Consider the following 25383-nt stretch of genomic DNA (forward strand, 5'->3'; position numbering starts at 1 on the left):
AGTGCAAGAAGAGGTAGCGGCATGTTCCTTTCTCTGCCCTCTGCTGGTTTAGGAACTTTCTCTCCTTCATCATACCTGCAACATAATACTTTGTACTACCTCATATTAATATAGCTTGTCACCATCTTAAAAGAAAATAATGCACTCCTGGTTTGGATTAAAAAAAAAAATAATAAATTGAATTGTTAAAATAGTAATAGTGAAATTTTGATCGTGATTGAGTGAAATAAGCTGCAAATACCTTGTGGTAGATAGCTCTTTCAAAGATTAAATTACAGCAGAGAACATGTTACAACTTGGCTGCGCTTTGCGTCATGTTCTGTTTTATAAATGAGGGTTCTTTTTCTCTCTGTCTTTCTTCAGCTTCTGAAATTCACAGAGATATTTTCACAGCCACCATTGTTTAGAAAGTTGGCTAAGATAACATTTGAAAAAAAAAAATCACGGTAGCTGATAGTATGGAGTAGTGTGTATGTGCATGTTACATGAAGAATAGTGAAAAGAAGCTTCCTTCAAAGTACTGATTCTTTTACATAAATTTTCCATACATCTCTCATGAGTCTATTTTTTCCCCCATTTTTATCCTTGTCTGTTCCACAAAACATTTCAGACTTAAAGCAGCTGAATTAAAGATAGAACATTCTAAGGGACAGTGCTCCCTCAGGTATATATGAATATAAAGTACTGCAAGTATTTGTTGGTATTAAATCTTCAAATATTTCCTCTGCATGTCTGATTTCCTGGAAGAATTTAATGAAATTTGGGGGAAAAGACACATTTACAATTAACTTTGCTTGCCTTAATTTTTCTTTAAATATGAATTGTGGGTAAGCCACAAATGTTTGTCTTATAAATAGGAGGCTCTTTTATTATGGCCCAGGATTTTAAGTTTTAAATAAGTGCTTTTGTTTATGCAGGCCTTTATTTAGATTCAAAAGTTATAGTAAACCTTTCTCATTTACCAAAGTTTTGATTTCCCCTTCTCCCCCCCACCCATTCTTTTACTCATTTTATTATATTTTAAATATTGTCAAATTTAAATTATGCTTCTGGGAAATTCAGCTAGCTTTATTCACTGTTTAATAAAAATGGAGTTGGAAAGTTTCTTCTGTGTTGTGTTCATTATCTTATTTTTTGAAAGATTGGATACTTGAATGTGTTACTTAAATTTATTGATATCTGTTGTTTAAAAATGTTTACATTAAAAAAATGTTTTGTTTAGCATGCCCTCCCTTTCTGAAAACATTATTCAGATTTATCTTTGGCATTATTAATGCTATTGACATAACAGAGTACCTGTGTAGTGGTGACCGTCTTGTTACATGCTCTTCTGTGACTTGAGTATTAAAGTCTTGCCACCTCCTCCTCTCTGCCCTTCATCCAGTATGTGTAGCTCTGCTTTGAAAATTGCAACTTCTCTTCCTTTTGTAATGTTTGATTCTTGAACCTTTTCTTAATGAGTAGTTAAAAGCAATTTTTGTCCTCTGGAGTGATTCAGGTGGAGTTACTATGTATGGTGCCTGTTTCACTTTTCGTGAAAATATTAGTTTGCTTAACCACAAGTATGTTTTATCTGTCTAGCCCTTGAAAGGCTCCAAGGAATATCAAAAGCAATACTGTGTTTGTAGTACTTGTTGTTGTTCCTTTGTTCAGTTGGGAAGGGTACTCTAGGAAATCACATTTGTATTGTAGTCTTAAAAAAAAAAAAAAGTATGAGGTTCCGAAACACAAACAAAATCCCTAAAAAGACATTTTGAAGCCTAAGCTCTTAAGTAACCACATAAACCAAAACAGTCTCCACAGTGTGAAGAAGTCTTTCCATCTCGCTGAAAATACAGTTTGTACTATTCACAGAATTGAGTTTGTCTACAGTTTATGTAATTGTAACAATGCTTCATAGCTTCCGTGTTTTAATTTTTTTTAGGAAGAACAGAACCGAGGCAAGCCCAACTGGGAACACCTGAATGAAGATTTACATGTACTTATCACTGTGGAGGATGCTCAGAACAGAGCAGAAATAAAACTGAAGAGGGCTGTTGAAGAAGTAAAAAAGTTACTGATACCTGCAGTAAGTATTTGTATGCAAGTCTTCAATTTCCATTTCCAGAAGGTAGTTCTGAAATAGAATTAATACTGCAGCAGTAAGAGTAAGCCTGCAGAGCGGCATCCTAAAATGAAGTTTAGATATTATTTTGTAATACTCTAGTGATCTTTAAAATGTCTTATCCCGGACCAAATTACTCCTCAGAACAGAATAATATTTTTGAGATGTTAATTTTTTTGCCTGTTTTAGATATAGATACAAGAAATTCTTGCCACCTGTAAAAGACAATGCTGAACTGTTAAAAACACTAGCTTTCTCACCTTCTTTCAGTATAATGATGCTTCACTTTAAGGCTGGGGAAATACGACATGTTTTTGTGTTTTGCTTTGAGATGATTCTGATATATTATGAAAAGAAGGCATGTTTTCTTAGATCATCACATTAAAGACATTCCAAAAAGAACAAAACCCTTCAGGAACACAGTATCAAAAAACTTTGCTGTCAATATACTGGGGAAAAATAAACATGGTGAAACTGGACAATGGATTGTCTTTCTCATTTCCTGATAATATAAACTGCCTTCTGCCCAACCAGATGGCTTCAAGTCTTTTGCAGGAACCAGAATTACCCTGTGAGAGCCTTTCTCTTAGATCTGCTCTGTATTCTCACCCAACGCAAGGTGACTCAGCGTGGCTGTACAGTGCATCCCATGCCATTAACTTGCATCTTGTGCTGATCTTTACCACCACTTTTGTGCCATTATAAAATGATAAAAATAAATTATATCTTTTTCAGTAGAGGAAAAATTTTCCATACTACAAGAAAAAATTGAGATTATCTTGTGAAAGAAAGTAGTAGGTGGTATTAAAATAACCTAGTGATTTTGGGTGCTTGGTGAATGCTAATAGATGCTGGCTGTGAGGAAACTTGTGGTGACACATGCTATATAAGCAAATTTATTCAGAACACATTTTTAAAAGTTACCAAAGATCAGGAGAGAGACTTAATTTTTGAATGAGCAAGATATGGTAGAATATTAAGCAGGATGTACGAAAAAAATGTAATTTAGACCTCTTCACATTGCACATTGTCAATCTCTGAAAGCAGAAGACAACTAGAGAAAGCAGATCTTCAGAATTTATTAGTTTACTAAAGAGATCTTGAGCACATTAGGATTGAGCTTATAGTCAGGATTAGAAATGGTAATAAGAAAAAGACCTTTTATATGGGCAAAACTTGAAACCCTTATGTGCGTTCTCTAACTACTATGCAGCAAATAGTTTAAAAAACACACAACTCAAACTTCCGTGTGATACAGAATTAATTTTGTCAAATGTCTGTTGATTCTTCTACCTCCATCTTATCGCTGAATAATGTGACTGAAGGGTCGTGTTCCAGATGACCTCATAGGTCACAAACCCCCAATATGTCTGAAGTACTAACATATATATTCTGTATATGTTTGTGTTATGCTTGGTTTCTGGAGCTGGTGTATGGGTGTGTTTTGAGCTTCAAAAAAAAAAGAATACATTAGTAGTTTTTTCACTGTGGTAGTGTCAGCCCGCTCTTTCTCGTGAAAATATTCTGCCTCATTTAGTAACTTAATCAGCTGGGGGAGCTCTATAATCCTGCTTACAGAAATTTTTTTTCCCATTAGAAAAAAACAACAACACAGGGCTAACTATTGTTAGTTCATTTCATTAACATCTTTATGTATTATGTGTAGGCATAAGAGGGTTGGGCAGTGCTTATTACACGCACAAGAGTTAAAGGTCTATTGGCTCTCATTTCTGAAAATTATGCCTTGTTGAAACAGGCATGTGTAGTACATACTAATAAATTAGTATATAGGTGAACTTGTTTTTTGCACTACCTATTGCATCGGTTCAATTAGTACAAAAAAATGGCTGTTTAATCAAATTACGGTTTTAGGCAGTTTGAGAGTTGAAAAATCCTGTTTCAGGTTTAAAAGATATGAATTGAAAACTTCTATGAAGGAAGGTATAAACCTTTTAAATAATCAGGGTAAGCATGAGGAAAAAAAGAAATCCTATCTAATTATAATAAAATGGGGGAAATTGTGAATGTTTGAAGATTCTAAAGATGCTCTAAAATGTATGAATGGAAAATTAGAAATTGTCTTTCATGTGGTAGAACACCTGCAACTATTACTGTTTTCCAAATAAATATCAGAGGATTAAAATTGATAAAAAGATATTAATGTATTTCTGGTTTATCTCCATCCAACTTGAATAAAATTTGAGATTATGTAGGAGAGAAGATTCAGTCTCATTCTTGACATATAATGGCAATGCTTTGGTTTTCTGAGATACATTTCAGAAAAGCAAACTAGTGTTAGAGATGGGAATGAGTTACTAATTTCTTGGAATACGCTCAAGATACTAAAAAGCATAATTACATTTTATAGCAGCAGTGCACAACTAGACTTTCTATTTGAAGGTACTTCCGTGAACAGAGACTATTTCAGTAGTGAAGTGTGTTTCTTCTCATCTTTATGAATCTGGATCACTAGTGTTGTTTTTTTTTTTAACTTGTGGATGTGAATTATTAATTTCCCTTTCCACTTGCACTTGGATTTTTACCAAGATGGTGGTATAGTCAAACAGTTTATCTTTAGAAGCAGACTGGCTGAACAAGCCATTTTTTCTCCCTAAGGAGAAAGGCCAAAACATTTTTTATTTATTTATTTAATTACCATTATTTTGTATTTAATTTACATTTCTTTGTTATGAAACTTTTTTTTTATTCTTTTGGCTGTACTTCAAGTTCTATAGGACTAACTCTTCTCCTCTTTCTATAGTTCAGTGAGATACTGGTCATTATCTGGACCTGCAAGATCATATGGTACTGCTTCTTTCATGTTTTTCTCCAAAGAAAAACAGGAAGAATAAAGCAATCTTCAGGCTTTTGGGATCACATTGAGCTCTACTGTCCTTATGCCTCCTTCTAAAGTGAACCCTACAGGTTATTGATCTCTCCTCTGTTCATAGTGAGAGCTTTGACAGTTTATTTGTTATTCACAAGAGTTCAGTAAGGATGGGCAAAGGAAAGACAAAAGATACTCTGCATTGTGCACTGCTGAATGTAAGAAAAAATGCAGAGCCAGTGTAAGGGGACCTACGTAATAATTAAGTATAGCATACTGAGTTACAGTGTCATTGAGGGTTTGGAATTGTTCTTTGAGGTCCTGGGCTCATTCTCTGAAGTAGGGCTAATTTCCTCTGCTAGAAATATGTAAGGCCTTTACATGTTCTAAGAAGTGTTGAATAAACTCTTCTAGCCGAATGTGTTTTCTAGATACTCCTTTCTTTACACAGATGTCCAGCTCTCTTTAATTACTAATTCACCTTTACGCTAACTGTCTTTATATAGGATTGGGCATATACAACAGAATTCAAATTTCAGGCAAATACTTTTTACACGTTTTTCCTTTGACTCCACATTTTTCCTTTCTGAGGAAAAGATCATATTTCTGGCTTCCACTTAACTATTCTAATTTGGTCTGGAATCAGTGTTTTTCAAATTGCTTGTATTGCTCTTTCTGCGTCGGGGCAGCTGTAGTTTTACTTGGTTGCTGCCTCCATCTTGTCTGAAGACAACTGCAACATAGTGTTAGTCAGTGATGCTCCCTGTCAAACTGTGTATATCATTTGACGCTACGATAATGGAATTTTAAGATTGTGATGGGTAGGAAATAATGTTTCAGTAGAAGATTGTTTAATTTTGTTAGTACATTTGGTTCTTGCCTCTAATAGTGATTTTAGACTTTTCAGTCTTGAATATCTTTAGCTGTATGATATGGGGGAAAGTATCATTATTTAAACAAAAAAATCATTGAGCTTAATTAAAATAAATAGGATAGCACTATTGATTTCATAATGTCAAAATCCTTAGAGTAGATGAATGTCAATGGCAATGATGTTTTTAAAGGTAATTCAAACACAAATAAAACCATGCTATATAAGAGATAAGATAATTATTCCTTAATACGGAAAAACATTAATTATGACTTAAAGTGGATGGGAGTCAACAACCAACCAATTTTATAATGGTCATTTTTGTGTATTTTGTAGCAGCTTTATGCATTGGACCACAATTACCATCAGTCTTCGATAGCATTCCCAAGCATTTCATCCCGTTTAGTAATAGATGTTTCAGTGTTGTAGTTGAGGAATTTAAAAATAGAGTAAGGAAAGGATACAAAATAAAGATGTTACTAGAACACAGTTTCCACACCAAGATGATCTATAACATAAATTCCTAGAGAGTCCAAATTACCAAAACCTAATAAGCCATTTAGTAATAGAGGAAAGTTTGGATAATTCTTGCTATATGGAGGAGCTGAAGTTGGAAATTAATTTTGCCAGTCTTCAGGTCAAATTAAAAAAACCAACCAACCAACCAAAAAAACCCCACAAACCAAAACAAAACCAACTTTGCAGAGCTACAAGGCCTCAAATGTTAAAGCAGAAATACCAAACTGGCCTGAAGAGTGCTGGATTAACTGATGTTACTGTCCTTTAACCATATCATAGTTGCTGCTACGACTGTAGTCTGTTTCCAGCAAGCTGTTCGGAAGGCTGAATAAGTCTGAATTAGTGAAACTGTGAAATAAAGGAAGTAAAGCATACGCTCTCACCTCTAAACATTTTCATAAGCAACAGAGAGAAAATAGCTATGCTTAACAAATAATAGAGTAGTAAAAATCAGAATGAGAACAACTGTGTAAATACCTGAAAATTGCCCAAGAGGCTGAAGCAGTTGCTGAAAGTGATTGATTGAATCTTCTTGAGTTAAGGTTTTACTATTGGATGAATTTACTTTGGCCTGGGAGGCTGGTAAGGTTAAGTGCAAGGCACTACTAGAAAAGTAAAAGTAGGAGCAGCGAACAGAGTGCTTGGAAGATGTGTTAACCAGGGCAGTACAATAAGAAATACTGGGCTGTTTTCAGAGGAACATAAGCAACTTAACACTGTAAGATCTTGTATTTTGCTTTATGTCTAGTGCAATAAAAACAGCCTCACCAAGTTGCAACTGAATTCTAAATCATGGAGAAAATGGGGAAAACTGTGCGGAAAACTGTGCTGATGATGGCTGCCTTCAGTATCAGTTGTGACAAAGGATGGGACTGGGAAAAACCTTAATAATTATTTTTTTATGTCAAAAGATTAAAACAGATAACATACACTGTTTATAAAACAAAGGTTTATTATATTCTGTATAGTATAAGGCAGAGGAATTAAGAATAAAGTAAATAGTGGAAGGAAATCTGGGGAAGTAGGATTTGATTTTCACTTTGAAGATGTTAGCCATCTTTTTGCTCTGAAGAAAAAAATCATTGAATAAAAGAATCAAATAAAAAACTATTCACTGTAAGCATCATGGAACATGATACTCTTCTTTATATTCAGTGTCTTGAAACATAGTATGCCAACAAAAATATCAGCAAAACTTTGTATGAAGATGTAATGCAAACAGCTACAACAAATGTATGTGACCCAATGGTTAAAAAAAAAATCTGTGTTAAATGGAATACAGTCTTTTCTTGGGTATCTGTTGCTTTAAATTGTGAAGAGATGTTAGAAAAACACAGTACAAGCATTTTGTGGTTACACTGAATGGCTTGCTTTGCTAAAGAAGTGAGTCTTTTCCATGGCAGTCCAGCTAACTTCAAGGATTTTGCGCACAGACTTTCTTCTTCCAAACGCTTGCTGTACTCCTTATCGAAACAGCAGCAGAAAATGACATTCTAGTGTTTCATCCCGTTGCGGTATACTGCATGATTTTTACAAATTGAAATGTTCTTTATAGTGATGCTTGATATGTAAGTACTCACTAACTGTCCTCCCTTCTGTTTACGCCCTGTTACTAGAGATGCTATTTTGATGGTATTTCTATTTTTAGTCACTCCTATGTAAAACACATTTTCTTTACATAACAGGAGAGAATATAATGAAGGGGCAATAGTATTGGCAGAATGTTTTATTTTTCAGTCGGATAAGTTAAAAGCATTTCTTTCCCAAAGACTTCCTTCAGCAAGTATGTTGAGGTGGGTCATCTTTATTAATCAAAGTAAATTTCTAATACCTTCCTTAAAAATGTAGTTGTAAATTTCCATTTTGGTTTATTTTCAACTTCTTACAATAAACTGAAGGATGTCTTCATTTTTACTCTGAGAACTTTGTGTGGTGTGAATTCCATAGCAAAAACCTGATACAGTAGTAAGAACTTTAATTTAAGAATTTTTAATTGTGCTTTAGCTTTAGTAAAAAAAAAAAAGTGGACATTGTAGTAATGCTGTACATAATTTGTTGCCCTGTACCTAAGACTAGCAAAAGCTTGACATTTGAAAGATATTGGGAGATTTCATTTGTTTTAGCCATCTAAAAAGCCACAATAAATTCTGCATGCGAGTTTGACTTCTCTGAATAGCTCTTTCTAACTCATTCCTCCATGGTATGCTGGTTTTATATTTTTGCTTTCATAAGTGAGAGTATATCTATAGTCTCCCTGTTGAAACGTTGGTCATGTTGTGCAATCCATTGTTTGCTGCTTGTTCAATTAAAGTTATGAAATGAATAAGCAATACAGTAGCAGAAAAAGGACACTGCTGTCCTTAAGAGCTTTTTAGGAAATTCCTGCATTACATCTGTTTTGTCAGATTTAAGTCTCACAGTGCACGTCATATAAGTGATCAAAGGGGAAGCTCTGTAGGTAGGGTAATGAAGCAGCCAAACTTCTTGGAAGTGACTGCTAGATAACACGTGGTAGACTTTGATGTGGAGGAGAGGTGATAGTGTATTATTTTTAGTAGTGTGAAGCAGACCTAATGTTTCTGTGACAGTATGAACCAAGGGCGGCTGCAGTCCTGTCATTCCTTCACGATTTGCTGTTCCTGCTTCCTGTTTTGCATCAGAAAGTACTGGCCTTCATCTGACCGTGTAGCGAGTCCCTTTGGTAGAGAGCTTAACCTTGGATTAGCTGACTTGCTACGGAGTCAGTTTTGTTTTAGCACTGACAGAAGTGACGGAATGAGAACATGCAGCCAGAGAAAAATGGGATTGCAGCAGACCACCCTTAAATAAACTTAAACTTCTGTAGAACTGCAAGTGAGTATGTTCACCTGCAGATAGGATGAGAACAAAATAATCAGAAACTCAGTGTAGAAGAATATAACAGTGGGAAACAAAAGAGGAAAGCCTACTAGTATGCAGGTTTTCCTCTTCTGTTTTCCACTCTCCAGGATGTGTAGTACTAGTAATTTCAGTAGCTTATTCACAAGTTGAATAAAGAATTAGTTATGTTGAGCAGTCCTTAAGTAAATTCTGGTATGCATTTTAACGATCTTACTCCACTGAAAGTTTTTACTGTAATGCAAGTCTGAGTTTTAAAAATGCGGACAAGAATCTCTTAAACCAGTTCACATAGGAAGTGTTTACATATTGTACTTGATATGTTACTTCAGTGTTAAATTTTTTAGCTTGCGCTAGTATTGACTATTAACAGCTGCAAGTGTGAAGCAGCTCTCTCCATCATTGTGTACTGTGGTGAAAACTCTGTAGACCAGTCATTCATTACCACCAAAATAAAGGCTGTTGATGGAAATTATTTTTGAGACCATATTTGCTACAAGATATCTAAGTGATTTGTAACTTAATTGAATTAAACCTTGTTTAAACTCTGTTAAATTCCTCAACTCTCCTGAAATGATCTTCATAGTACTGAGGAGAAAACTGATATTATTCATCAGAATAATACATCAGAATGTTGTTCATGAGAATAATTTTGAAAGGGAATATAAAATCTGCTCTTTATATTATGATTATAAATTTGTTTTCACCTTTCCGTTTTTAAAAAGTTGGCAAATAATGAAAAGGTAAATATAAATTTGTTTTACAAATTTGGACTTGTAGTCATAATCAGATACACTTATGTAAATATGTCTAGTTTTATTGGCTTAGAACTTGGGTAGCAGTTCATACTGATTCTTGTTCTCCCTAGGCTTTCCTTATGCTAATGGGAGAAAGAAGCTCCTCCAACAGTTATTTCTAAGCACCTTAATCCAGCTGTTACTCTGAATCTTCTTCTGGACATCTTTGATGGCTTCTAGAACCTAGGGAAATCAGTGCCTTGTGCCTACCTACAGTTACTGTTGAATACCCTATCTCTTTCCCTTTTTCCTTCTTCTCCAAAATATTTGTTGGAGATGTATATTTATATTTGCTCTGAGCAACCTGATCTAGTTGAAGATATCCCTGCCTACAGCAGGGGGGTTGGACTAGATGACCTCTAAAGGTCCCTTCCAACCCAAACTATTCTATGATTCTCTGTCACCCTCCTCTGTATTCATTTATTTAAGGTGTTACAAATGTATAACTTGAGTGCCGTGGTTTAACCTGGCAGCAGCCAAATACCACGCAGCCGCTCACTCACTCCCCCCACCCCCAGCGGGACGGGGAGAGAATCGGAAGGGTAAGAGGAGAAAAACTCGTGGGTTGAGATAAAGACAGTTTAATAGGGAAAGCAAAAGCCGTGCACGCAAGCAAAGCAAAACAAGGAATTCATTCACCACTTCCCATCGGCAGGCAGGTGTTCAGCCATCGCCAGGAAAGCAGGGCTCCATCACGTGTAACGGTTACTTGGGAAGACAAACGCCATCACTCCGAACGCCCCCCCTCCTTCTTCTTCACCCAGTCTTATATGCTGAGCATGACGTCATATGGTATGGAATAGCCCATTGGCCAGCTGGGCCAGCCGCCCTGGCCACACTCCCTCCCAGCCCCCTGCACATCTGGCAGGGCATGGGAAGATGAAAAGTCCTTGACTAGCGTAAACAATACCTAGCAACAACCAAAACATCAGCGTGTCATCAACATTATTCTCACACTACATCCAAAACACAGCACTATACCAGTTAATAGGAAGAAAATCAACTCCATCCCAGCCAAAACCAGGACACTTGAGAAATGGTAGATGGTAATTTCTGAAAAGGACCTTGGGAAACTTACAAAATAGTCTCTTCTCAAAGAGAAACAATGAAGCTCTGTTGCCTGAAACTCAGTAGGCACATGCCCTTCCAAAGCAGGATTATGCATTGATTTGGAGCTATAATTAGGTTCTACATGGGTTTTGTCTGTCTTTCAGAAATGTCTTAATCTATTTGAGTAGACATAGTTGTGGAAGAAAAAATGACATTGACCTTTTCTGGTAATTCATTCTGTGGTATCTGTAACTTATTTTTTCATTCTTCATCCCATTTTTTAAAATTGCTTCCTCTATTCTTGGCTATTTTTCCCGTGCTTCCTGTAGTCTTTTTTTTTTTTTCCTTCCATATCTTTGTTCTTTTTCTATTGATGTCCATGGAGCACAACATGTAAGCTGGGATCTTTATATAAATCTTGTTAAAGTATTTCTCCTCTTATGCAAGAAGTTGATGATGAAGCTATGATTTTCCTTGTCTGTCCATCTTGATAAAAATGACAAGACGACTGCAACAAATTACTCATGCATTATTTTCCTTACTCTCCATTTCTAGTTACAGTTGGTATTTTAGATTCTCATTTTACTTCATATTTTTGACCTCAAAATAACTGTGCTGGTCAGTGAATTTTCTGTGAAAATTTGATTTTTAAATTTGTATATACATGTCTTAACGGTAGTTGAATTTTATTGACCTTGGGTACCACAAGTTGTTTTTTGGTTGGTTGGTTTTCTTTTTTGAAATCACAGCCTTATACCTAAGTGGCAGAAATGCTGATTGTAGAATTGTGGTTCCTGGGAAACTTAGTATAAAGAGTAGAAATTTGTTGTCCTGCACTTTTAACACATTTTTATACTAAATATTAACCAGAATATGTTAAGGAGGTCAGATCACTTTATGTACAAGTCGTCTTGGCAGTGGTTTCTGGAGGGATGTTAACAATTGCAAAGATTTTTGTGTGAAGTAATAGTAAAGTAACCAGTAAACATTTCCCTTTTCCAGCTATTTAAAGCATTCTTTATTGCCAGTGTTAGTTTCGAAATCTACATTTCTAATTATACAAAAATAAAGCTTGTCATACAAACATCTGTGCTTTAATGCTGACTGATGATTTATAGTCATCAAGTTGCTCTACATTATGCTATTTTGATGTAAGAACACAGAAAATTCTAACCTTTGGAAAAGTGCCCAGGGTTTTTCACCTACTATTCAATAGAAAACTTAAATGTTTCTTTTTTAAAACAGTACAGAACTGCTTGATCTTCCAGTGGAGGGCTAATAAGATTTCTCTTTCTTTCATAAGTTGTTTATAGGCTAAAGCTTTAAAATGAGAATTTTCTGTTATCAGGAGAAACATAGGTGAGCATGATATAAGCGATTGGAGTTTTAAATAGCTTACATAATTTTGGACTGGGCCGTTTGTACTTTAAATTAAACTGGAGACTGGTAAACTGTCCTGGAAAGTGAAAGATTAGATGAGATGTTGCTGGAAAGTTGCATTGCTTAGAACATGTTATTAATGAGAAGCATTGAAGACTCCATCAAGTAGTACATTTTTGTGTGTGTGTGTGTGTTGTTGGAAATGGGTTTTTTTGTATTTTTTTCTTATATCTTATATATTTTAATAAGTATTTTAAAAGCTCTGCCTTATTTTCAAACATACTTTATTAATAGGAATAACTTAATGAAAGCAGAACTGCCTTCTACGTCTTCAGTATTACCATTATTAGCTAATTTTTAATATTTCCACATCATCTGTGCACATAGTAAGTTATGTTCATCAAATTCAGCTTGTGTTGGAAAGTGAAGTGTGTTTTAAATTCCAAATCACTTGGAATTATTGGATGGAAGGAAACCTGAACACCAGCAAATCTTAGGAAAAAGTCAGGGGTCTCTAATACTATACCCAGTCCTTTGACATTGCAGCCTCTTATAAATGGATTGGAAGATGTGACGTTTTCTTACACAGCTGTAGACACTAAGAACTTCAGTTGCTTTGTTTATAAATAAATAAAGCCAGCCTTTGATAGACAGTTTTCTACTGTCTCCAAAATTGTACATTGCAAATCCTTTTTCATGAGACTAAAAAAATCAAACCCCAAAATCCACCATTTGGAGTTGGCTGTCTTAAGATCATTTGTAGTAATTTTGATGAAAATTGATTTTCAGTTGTGTAATTGCATTCACCGCTATTCTCTCATCTTAGAAGTAGCTTCTTCGGGATTTCTTCACTCTCTACCTTATGTGTCCTAGTTTGAAAACAAAATTTAAACTTTGACTACCCTGGCTTTCTTGGGAACCATAGTTAATTATACTGATATAGTTGTACTAACGCAAGAAAATGGTATGTCTGGAAAGGTGAAATGAAACTAGGAGGAGGAGTAGAGATGTCATATGTACTCACGGACATTTGAATGCTGTAGTGATGGAAGTTATGCAAGTAGGCAATTCTAGTTCTTTGCTAAGCCTTCTGGCTATGTTAGGCAGCCAGTGGCCTTATTTTTCTGTATCTACTAGTCTGAGCTTTTAGTTTTTAATGAGTAGACCTATAGCTGCTAGTGTCTTAAAGAAAAGTTTCGAAATTTTAAAATGAGAGCTTGCTTGCTTAGTTTGTTAGAATTTATAATCAAAATCAGTGCTGTCAACAGAGATGTGTTGAATAATAAAATCTTCATGTCATATTGTGCAGGAAAGCTGTTTGAGAGAATATAACCACTTGTTTTGCCTTGGAAGATAAATTATGAAAGACAAAGGGAACTAAGAGGATTGTGTGAATTTCTCCCACATTTTTAACCTGCTGTAGTACGTATGGTAATAATGTGCTAATCTGAATTTTCAGTTAATGGTATTTCTTGTCATTTGGAACAGACAGACTATTGCTGTAGTGTTGAGAAGAATACTGTTTTTTTCTTAAGCCTGCAAAAGCAAGGCCTGTATTTGCCTTTCAGTAGTCATTCCTGAAATTACTGATTGATTTCCAAAGAAGGTGGTTGGGCTGTAGAGAGGGACTCCTTTACTGATCTTTGCAGTATGAGCTCCTGTCTTAGTGGATGGTGGAGAACTCTGCAAAGGGATGCTTTATTACTCAGCAGTTAGAAAAGCTTCATGGGAGTCTGTTACTTTTGAAGATCGAAAGATCAATCAGATTCAAGAAAGAGACACATTAAAAAAATCAGGTTTTAAAAATTCCTCTGGTCATAGAAACACTTGTTTTCCCCTATGCGAGCAAAGATACTCTTTAAATAAATGTTAACTTTCTCATCTGTAAAGTGTGGTGATAGACTCCTTACTGATTTGTAAAATACTCTGAGGACTAAATGTTTACTTAAAAAAAAAATTATATGAAAGGTCATTATTGGAACGCTAATTCTTTTGTAGCAATCTGTAGTTTTGCAGGTTGTCCTGAAAACAGGAGAATGAGCAAAGTTTATGTTACCCTATAAGATTGGAGATTGTGGGGGATACTCTGAAGTGTTCTTGGTATTCATGCAGAAAGTTGTGCAAATAAGAAATAGTTTCATTGATTTCAGTTTAGAATTAATTCAAAATTATCTTGGCAATTGTTTTGTTGCATAAGCCTTCATGTAAATTCTACATATTGCTGAAATATTTTTGTGGAGGAACTTTTAAAATTATAAATATATATATCCAGCTATATAGCTTTTGTGCTTTAAGGCTTTAGTAAACCAGGTATTAAATGCTATGTCTTGTCTTCCGTAAAAAGTAAATGGGAAGCTTAGCAGTTTTGCAGAGTCACCTAGGAGTCGTGCTCAACTGGGGAGCCTTAAAGGGACTCTTAACAGTACCATTTGAGAAAATGTCATCTCTTGTTCCTGTGTAAATCATACTGCAGTGCTTGGAAAATAAAGTGGAGCATGTAAGACACTAAAGCTGATAAATAGTGCAATTTATTCTTATTATGCCATGCTTTACATTCTATATATTTTGCAGCTGTTAGAAGTAATCTGTTTGTAGCAGTCCCAACATGTAAAATGGTAATCATCATTAAATAATACTTTCTTTCACTACTTACTGTAGCTGGGATCTTTTTTGAGATCCTAAGTGAGTTTGGTAACCAGATCCCATTAAAATTAATACTACTATGTTCATCTGAGGTATACAGGCTCTTCTAAAAATCTTAGTCTAGGTTACTTTGAGGAACTTGAAAATAAGATGCATGATTATGTGGATATGATAGTAATAATCAATGGTTTAGGTTTGAAATCTAGGAATTGATTTTTACTAAAAGTCTCAAATTGAGTTGGAAAATTAAGAAATCTTTGCTAAGACAACTTTTATAACGATGTAGTTGAGCCATAATCCCCAACATACTGAGTGCTGTTTATTTTTGCTGCATTTTAATCTGTTTAATCAGTTTCTTCAAATGTGAATCACACATACCCTTTCAGCCCAATCTTAAGGTTGAGGGGAACCAAGGAAACTAGATATGTGACTAAATGTCATTTAATGAAAAGCACCTGTGGTTTAAGGCATGGCTTTTCTTACTAGATTCAGTAAACTGTTTCTGATGGAGGTGGCTCTAGTAGCTCTTGGGGGAGGGGAAAAACCACAATTTTGGTGTTCTGATATCAGTTTGGTTTTTTATAAGCTTTGCTTTTTACTTTAATAATTTCTTTCATAGAAGTGTCAAAGTAGAATCCTGTTTAATTAAAACAGTTTATTAGCAGTGAACCTTAACTGGCATAAGAGCAGTAAATATCGCTCCTTTGTGACTTCTCTAAACAGCTTGTCTTTCGGTGGAAGCTTATGTAAAAAGTAGAAAAACGAAGTTTTGTCTTTAAAGGTCATTAGAACATCAGCCTGTTACGATAAAAAAAAAGTACTTTCAGAAAAAAGTCTTAGTTTGAAAATTGTAATTATAGAAATTAAACAGTAAACATGTCTATAGTCCTCTAAAGCATTAATATTATTAGCATGTATTACCAATCCAAACAAGTTAAATAATACACTTAAAAGCATAGAAATAATGATTCACTGTGGATTTTTTGGAGGAGAATCTTTTTTCAAATTATCCTTTCAGTGCTCCTCTATACATAGCTTCACACTTTACTATCAGGGCATCCTTCAGATGTCTAACTAATCAGACCAGTTCTTTTCCTGGCTTTGTCCTCAGGCATATGGCTACACTTCCTTAACTCTGTCAGGAGCATTTTTGTGTTTCTGGTGATAAAAGTTTCTTTTCCCAAAAAAACATGGTTGTGTTGCATTTCTGGCAGAGAACAACAGCTGTCCTGTGTGGCACATAATTCACAGGTAAGAGAGACAAACAATGGCACCATCTAGAAAGCATGGTTGACTTAAAGGAGTTTTCCATTGAGTTTCTTGGAAAAGAGAGATTGATACAGGTGACTATTCCTACACTTGCATCAGTGTTTGTTGATTCAGAAGAATAAAAAGATCTGATCATGATTTACGTCTCAATTCCTTTTCCTCCGAGAAGTACTTGGTGTTACAGTGCAGGGCCCCCCTTTTCTCTTGATGACTGAAGTGTGGCATCTTAGGGATGCTAACCAGAGCATGGCTTTCCTGTCCTTTTTTGTAGATTTTAGTTCCGCATAGTTGCACAAGGGAGGAGAAGAATGTCTTAAAACCAGAGTATCATCCTGCTTGGAGAGTGCTCATAATCCTGAAGGATCTGATGTGAGTGAAATTGCCTCTCGTCTCAGTATTGAGCACCTTCCTCAAGCACACTTCTTTGGTACATAAATCTATCCACACTTGCGTTTGGAAGTAGTCTCCCAGGTCTTCTGTAGACTCTCCACTACCTTCCAGAATCTTTGCTATACATTGTATTCTGCTGCCTCGTCTCAAATACATTGCTTTTGGAAAACCATAGCAACCGGTATTTCTGAATCCTTGCTGAGTCCTGCAGCCTCCTCCAAAAGATGTTCTGGGAAAAGAATTCATAAAATGGTATATGAACCAGTCTGTCACTTAGGCCTCCGCGGTTAACATCCAGATCTTGCACACTCAACAGTTTTATGTACTGGCTTGCACAAAAGCCTCTGCTATATTATTTGCTGGTTATCTTGTCTTCCTTCTTTAGGTAAACCAGTTGGGTTTTTTTTTACTCTTGAGATACCGCTTCTTCCCAGTAGGCCAGAGACACTGTCAGTTCAGTGCAGACTTTTGTCTGTCCATATGTCCAAAGATCCTCAGAGAAGCACTGTCTCCAAACAAAGATAAAGCATCACATTTTTTCCTTATCTGAATGATAAGCTTGTAGAAGATGACTCTCAGCTTTTTGCAAAGGACATGGTTGATCCTGCTTTAAACATTTTATCTCCACTAAATTGCAGGGTGAAATTTACAAAAATATTATCCGTTTCCTACTTACCATGCAGAATTCACAGAGCAATGTTGGACTTCCGAGAGATTATGCTGTTTCCTTCTTGGAGCAAATTTCATCCATTGAACATAAATGGAATCTGTCAGTAATACCAGCAGCTGTTCTGACTCTGAGACCCAGGTCTCTTGGCACCTGTGTGCTTAGATGACCTCAGAGGCCACATTTTGAGTGATTTATGAAGGAACAGTCAGCCTTCCAGGTTTTCACATCTCTTGCAAATCCTAGACAGTGTTTGTAAAGGGATGCTATTTTGTCTTTCCTCTTTGTGCAAAGGATAATTATTCCTCTGATGGGTGAACCTCACTCAAGATCAAATGATACAGGTCTGTAGATCGCAAACCGGTACAGGCTGTACATCCAGATCCTGGATCTGGGGACTCTCATGGGTGTCTTCCAGATGCTTTCCTTGGACAATATAAGCTGGCAGTAATGGAAAATGCGGCAATGATAGTTTCCTGTCAGGAATAATTAGATAGTAGAAGATCCTTCAAAATATGCAAATGATCAGTCAGCACCAGTTGTCCTGACTATCCTGTTGATTTCTCAGCAGTCCTTTGGAAGCTGAAAAGAAAAGCCACTCTATGGCCACTCATTGTTCTCCAACGCCAATCAGGTTCATGTCTGATCCAATTTTTTTAATACTGACTCTCTCGCTCTCAGGAATGACTTGGGCATTTAAGATAAAGACAGCGTTTCTTGCCGCAGCATAGCTCAGCTGATTTTGGTTTCTGAAGTGTCATACTAGCCACAGAAAGGAGCTGACCTTTTTCACAGAGAGAAAAATGTACCAAAATTGAAATATGTTATTAATTTGATTGAATTTTTAATCCTAAAAGAATTATTTCATTGTAAGACTTCTGAAGATTTTCCTGACTGTTTTAAAAAATAGAGATGGCTCTAAATTTGTGCTGGAGTTAGTAGTTCCCAAGACCATATGTCTCTTCTGCATTACATAGTTAATAAAAAGTTACAAGAAAGTAGTGTTCTTTGGAGGAGATAATTCATTAGGAACTTTAGTATGCTTCATCCTTATGCTATTTAACTTCAGTTTCTGGATGTTACATGAGAGAGTTTTCCTTTACAGCCAATTTTCTAAAGACAACTTCCTGGAGAAAGTTTTCTATTGCAAAATAGAATTTCCAAAATAGTTTACATTAATGTCAGTAGATTCAGATTTTTGAGCAAATATCTTTACCAAATGTTGGTTTTACTATGATAATTCTATGGAGAACTTTTCCCAGAAATGACTGCTTACCGCTACCTTACCACAAAATGTTTTCAGATTTTGTATTCTGAGTCTTAAAACTGTGGAGGGTTAGTTAATTTATCTTACAATATCAGTACTGCTAATTACATCTCTGTATCAAAACTCTTGAATAAAAATTCTTATAAATCTGTATTAATTTCTTTGTATGGCAAGTGTTTGAGATCAATTGTACTGCACTGTAAAACATACAAGAAGTTTGTGGTAGGGAATAGAGTAAACGGCATTTCTCTGATTGCTGCTGTCATATGGTATAGTACATGTTTGCACTTAATTTAATATGTATTTTGTAATGCAATGGAGATTTAGGCCAATGCACTCTCCTGTGAATCAGGAAATTGTTATAGGCTTTCTTTACAGGTTTTCTTTATAGCAGATGCTTCTACCCTCCAAAAATTAGTCTTTGTAAGTGGGTATTGGAAGAAGCAGCAAGAAACCTTCCAGGTATACGAGTATAAATGTGTTCAAACTAAAAAGGGCAAAGAAAACTGTTGAATACCACCTTTGAAGATCTTTCTTATTTAGAATGCTTAATTATATTTTAGACACTAATTTTTTTGCAACACACTTTTCTGAAGGTTATCCATATAAGTCTTAGACTGTTGAAATAAGAGCTTCCAGAATGGTTAAAACTGGGGTCACAGATGGTAATAAAAGTGACTTGAACCTTTTTAGTAAATGGATAATCTACTTTAATCATCAAAACTAAAGCAAACCCAGATTTTTTTGTTGTTGATTGGTGGCTCATGGGGTAACCAAAGGAAAAAGAACAAACTGACTGCAATACAAAATATGAAGCCATATAGTGATTTCAGACACTGTCCAGGTGGGCTGATAACAGTTTACAAATACTTGAAAATGACGAAGCAACGTGAGGAAGTGTGGGTGGTAGCCGCTGTCTTAACATGACAATAAGGCAAATGGAGCTTTCTGTGCATGAGCTGCCAAATATAAGTGTATAGACTTCAACCTAGAAAATGATCAGAAACCCCCAAATGAAAATGAAATTCTGTCATTATTAAAATATAAGTAATTACACCAGACACTAATTCTTACGTGGTTTAAATGAAGACAAATGATATTTCTACAGTTGAAGTTTGATGTCGAGCTGTTCTTAGGGAGGGTAGAACTGGCACTCATTCAGTGCAAGAATTTGTATGCGGTACTTGGGAACATACTACATTTAATATGCATAGTTGGTGTCTCACATAAAATATGCTTGTAAACTTCAATATCTGTCTAACGTGCTGAAGAGAAATTTCATACAAAATTAAATTAACAAAATTAAGCTTAACAGAGGTGCTTTCTTATATGGACTTCTGCACTATTGCTCCTGTTCAAAAGAGTTGATCTGTTCTGGTTGTAGTACTTACACTGTATGTAGAGGAATATGTGCAGTGTTTGATGCTACAGTATAGGTATGCATTGAATGTTTTACAGGCATATGAAGATATGTAACAGACTTCTAGAACACCAACAGGCACTTAAGAAGAAAATGAATATAATTTGGGCAAGCATAATTAATGCATCAGTATAGTTTTATCTCAAATGCTCCTTATGTCTCAGATTAAAGTACGTTACTTTAGATTGTTTGTACCTGTTCTTTGATAATAGTCCTGACTTCAGCAACCTTATAAAACACTGAATGAATTGCATGTAGAGGTCAGATGGAGCAATATATTGGAGTTACTTTTTTTTCTTCTTTTTCTTTCTCTTTTCTGTTGATTGAAGTTGTAGACTCAGCTTCACTAATTGGACCAGATGGGTCTGACTGCTTTCTTAGATGAGTCAGCCTACACTTAAAAGATGTTTTTAACAATACGGCTGTATTTCCTTAGAAATGTTTCATGATAAAATTGTCTTTGAGTTTTTTGTTTGCCATTGCATATAGAATTTTAGAACTAAATCTGTTCTTAAAACAAAAATGCAGTAAGTTTAGAATATCTCAGTAAATTTTTGAATGAAAGTTACTGAAAGTTTAACTTTCTCAAATGTTATGAATCGAGCTAATATGGAATTTAAAATCATACTTTGAGAAAACAAATATGAGATGGTACCTATTATGACATTTTCGATGAAAAGGGAAAACAGACAATATGTTTTGAAATTAAATGCATCGCTTGATGTCTCTCTAACGTTTTAAAAGTTGGCTTTGCTTCCATTTTGCGTAACTTTCTAAGAATGTGTCTTATGTTTGTACATTTAGTTCATTACTAGTTCTAGTAAGTTTTCCTCTGGAGAAAGGAAGAAAAGTTGTTGTGATGTTTACTGTAGGTGTTCTTAGTCTAAAAGAAATGGTGATACGACCAAAATGAAGTTGTTCCTAGAAAAAGTCAAAAGTTCATCCTTGTACTTTAGTTTTATGAGTAAAAGGATAGTTGTTCTTAGTCCTGTATTTTACGGAAAAGGCCTGTCTTTTTCCAGCTACATTTCAGATTTTTCCCTTTTAAAACACTGTCTTCACCAATGGTCATAATTTTTCCTGCAACAGTTAATTGCATTTTTCCTACAAGAGCTTATTATGTATGTGTAACCCTGTTAGGCTCACACCTGTTGTTTCCTTCCTTGCTGTCTTCTTGTCCTGGGTATGTATCTGAAACAGCTTTTAGAATTATGTTCTGTGTTCCCTGAAATGACTCGGAGAGCATCGAGTCTAATTGATTTAATCTCATCAGAGAAATATTTAGTGACGCGACACCATTCTTTTCACATAGCTTTGATTTGGTGCTTCTACAGTTTCTTAAGCTTTTTGGAGACATATTCCTGTTGTTTGTCTTGATTGCCATACAGCCCTAGATATGCTGGACATATTACAGTTATCTTTCTTGTGATGAATACCTATTGAACTTAAACATTTACAGCTAAATTGAATATTTCTTCTATGACACCTCAGCTCATTGTTCCAAAATTGCAACGCTTTTGTTTAAAAAAAAAAGACAATAAATGTATACATGCATCCTGAAGATTTAAAAGCTACTCCAGTAGTTGTAGTATGAAAATCTTCATTTCACTGCAACAGTGTTTTCTGATGTGAAAATGTCAAAACGCTTTGAATTGTAAAGTATGTTCTTTGCTTATGGCAGTAAATGGAGGCCTCTGAGTGGAAGCTGACAACACATTTTTTTCAGCTGAAATGTCTGAATGAAATGTGATGATAAATACAAGAATAGCCAGCATTGTGTAAACAAAGTTTAACTAGGGTTTTTTATATATATATTATAAGTCTGAAACCCTATTTCTAATGAAGAGCGTTGCAAGAGACAGTTGAACTTCAGAGCAAATGCTGATAGCTTGTGTGACAGATTGGTCACCTCAGTGAGAAGCCAGTGGCAGCCATATGAAGTTAAAATAGTACTTTAATTCTGACCATTTAAAATACTGTTCATGTAAACAGTTTGAGAATTTTTTTCTTTTAAAGTGTATTAACTATGACTAGAAACAAAAGCTATTCAGGTCATGGTCAACTGCGGAAAACAAACTGGCTGAAGGTGGTATTCAACAGTTGGTTCTTTTTCCTCACTGACTGACTTGCTTTTTAGAAATGTCAATTAAATGCTTAGCTTAATAAATGTGTAAGTGAAGCAAATGAGAAAGTCAAGTGTAAATTGGCCAAAAATGGCAAGAATACAGCATTGAAATAAATTATTTGAATCTAGTGGATCTTTAGTATTCAGGAAAAGGGATAAAAAACTCCCAACTGAGAGGTCACCTAACTGTACCGGTTCGGTTTCTGAATGGACCAGAATATCCTGATAACAAGTTGTGCTAGGTATGTTATATCATATGAAAGGCACAGCAGTATGCTTTGTTATGAATATTTCTGATGTGCTTTAAATAAAGTGATGGGGTAATTTATAAGCATCCTTGGTATCTGTGGCATCCTTGTTTTGTTTCTCCAAGCTGATAAAGAGATGGCGTTTAAAACAAAAACAGACAAAAGACTTAATCCGTAGGCATGAGCATTTTTGGATAATGTGGCAGGAGCATTGGTATTCATGTATCTCTGAACCTTGTAGAAAAGTTTTAGCAATACATTTATGACAATAGCCTCAACCTTTTTTTGTAAAAGTGAAGAAGTCAGTTTCATATGTGGGTTTACAAAGGTTTAACTAAGGCATACCAATAAATGGGTTTCTTCTGTGGGTTATAAACAAGAGAGGAAGTAGAATCTTTATAAACTTGTAGAAATAGTAGCATTCCTTTAATCTTAAGGTTATACAGGTGAAAGGAAGTGAAGAAAAGTCATTCAAGATAAGTCAGTTACTAAATCTGGTATTGAGAAAGAGGGAGGTCTGGTTTGTATCCAAAGCATTCCCAGCTTTAGCAGTTACTTGGAAGTAAGGACCTATTGGAGCCAGCACTGTCAACATACAGTACCCCTAACCTTATAATGTGTTTCAGCCTGATTATTATGCAAAAGGAGAGCGGCTTTCCTGAAAACATTAACAAGTTGTTGCTTAGAGAAAACCTAACTGGAGGTTGATATTTACCTTTCTGAAAAGGGTTATGAGATAATTTTGCAGCCATGTCCATACCACTTAGTTTATGCTTCTTTGAAATGCATGTTTGGTTAACCACACACCTGTGACTTTTTTCATTGATTAACAGCCTTGTGCAAACCAGCCACACGCATTCTGAAGTGCAGCTCACTGCCATGGATGTTCTTCTCCAAGTTAAATGCCACAGAAGTCCTCAAATTCAGTGCCAAAATGGTCTAGCAGTACTTAGACAAATATCTTTCCTTATGCAGTCTGACTCTTTTACTGGATAGAGCTACAATATTTAGTGGAACCTGAAATGCAGGCTGATCAAAACTAATACAGATTCATTAATATTCATCAGTAGCTAACTAGGTAAATTGTTAAAACATGTTTTCGAGAGATAATCCGGTAACACTGAGGAGTTGTGGGTTATAAAGGAACTATGGAAGATTTAAAAATAAATAAAAACATACAAACCTGTTTTCATGTGCCCAGAACTCTTAGTAAAGAGGTTATTGCCTCCACTGGAAAAAATATTTACGGGTTTATAAGTTGGGTAATAACTATGATCTAGTGCATTTGCTCTTTCCTTCTGGCTTTCTTTTGGGTAACTCCTGTTTTCAGTGTCCATGCTAAACCATTGGGGTAGGTGGTTAGTTCTGCCACATTAAGGAGGGAAGAAGGTAATACATATAGGAGAGCATACTCAAACTTTAGTGCTTGTTTTTATGATCACTTGTAAAAGATGGTAATGTATTTTTAAATTTTTCCAAGAGCATTTCTTCAAATGAGTTGGAAGTTGCTAGTCTGGGGAGGATGTTGGTCTTCTTTAATTCATCTCAGGGAGGATGTTCTCATTTGTAATACCCATGCCTTCCCTTTTCCCACTTTTTCAAAAACACAAGTTGCTTTCCACTTCTTCAGAGTACTAAGAAAATAAATTTTATGGTAGGACAGCGAGACCACCGACTTCATTCTTTCTAGAAGACAAAATTAAGCCAGGGTTTAGGCTTTCCAATACAATAAATGTTGGTCCAGGGAGAGCAAATGTTTATTCTGTTCAGCATTGAGCTGCTGTTTACATTTCAGTGGAAGAGGGAACAGCTGGGGCAGAAGAGCAAGGGAGCAGTCATTAGTTTCCTTCACATTTTCTTGATTAAAAATGACAGGGGAAAAATGCATTGTCACAAAAACCCCACACACCCTTCTCAAAATAAATAACTCTGTAAAAGGACCTGGGTGGCTTTTTAAAAACTGAGATGTTCTGGTGACAGTGAGACAGTGGGCGCTTACACATTCAGTATAATGACACAACACACGGTGTTCAGTAGCGTTTTATGTAGTTCCTTGATCTGTAGTTTAGACTATTATATGCAGTACATAATAGCAATAAGAGAAGATGAATTAATTTCGTTTGAGAGGTGACTAAATATCTTCAGTAGTCAAAATGCTTAAGTTAGTGGTTCAATTGTCTACTTTTCCTTCCTTAATGTTTGTTCTGCACAACTTAGCCGATAGCAGAACCTTTGTCTTTGCAGTCATGGAACCTCTCTTGTAAAAAGCCGTAATGTGAGAGTACATCCCTTCCTGTACACAAAGGTGTTGCTGCTGTTCTCTGCCGTGCACAGCCATTTTAATCTGAATGGGAAATCTGTCTAGGGACCCAAGTACAGTAATTAGCAGTCTCTTCAGAGTGTCAGAGCAGAATTACCATTGTAATGGTTTAGCTGGAGGATAAAAGGATTGAATTTGGGTCTGCCTTCCTGCCAAACTAAATGAGTTGCCATGGGAATTTTCAAATATAAGAGGCGTTTACTTAAAGCAATTTGGCGGGTTTGAATAAACTCATAAATTACGGGTTTTAGAGGAGAGATCCCTGCTTTCTCTGGCATAGGCTGAACAGCAAAGAAGGCTGTTAGAAAGCTGCTTACATTCTTAATGAGAATAAGTTGATCCATGCTCCCGTGCAGACTATCAGCTTATTAAGGCTAAACTGTTTCTGCTAAATACAGTACAGTAAGCACATTTTGAGAGACAGAGTTTGCAACAAATCCCTGGAGTAAAAAACAAAATCTGATTGCTCTGAACATAAATTGAATTTCCTTTGCTAGATTAGATCTGTTTTCAAGTAATGCTATTAAAAATGGTTCTCTGTATTGTTTCAATAAACATTAACCTGCTATTGATTTCAACTTTCCTCTGTGCATGTAATATTTATTACAA

At 35.5% G+C, this 25383-nt stretch overlaps 1 protein-coding gene across 21 annotated transcripts in view; it reads left to right on the forward strand.

The window, feature by feature from the left end:
- Positions 1-25383, forward strand: part of QKI (QKI, KH domain containing RNA binding) — a 165804-nt gene that overhangs the window by 109377 nt on the left and 31044 nt on the right. For 12 of the 21 annotated variants that reach the window (XM_075146295.1, XM_075146308.1, XM_075146300.1 and 9 more), the window contains one exon: positions 1925-2068. In XM_075146295.1, coding sequence (XP_075002396.1) covers positions 1925-2068 — 144 coding nt within the window. The remainder of the gene's footprint in view (positions 1-1924; positions 2069-25383) is intronic. The other 9 variants (XM_075146305.1, XM_075146294.1, XM_075146301.1 and 6 more) reach the window with 1 other exon arrangement.

This window comes from Calonectris borealis, chromosome 3 (genome assembly GCF_964195595.1).
Source record: "Calonectris borealis chromosome 3, bCalBor7.hap1.2, whole genome shotgun sequence".
NCBI classification, from domain to species: domain Eukaryota; kingdom Metazoa; phylum Chordata; class Aves; order Procellariiformes; family Procellariidae; genus Calonectris; species Calonectris borealis.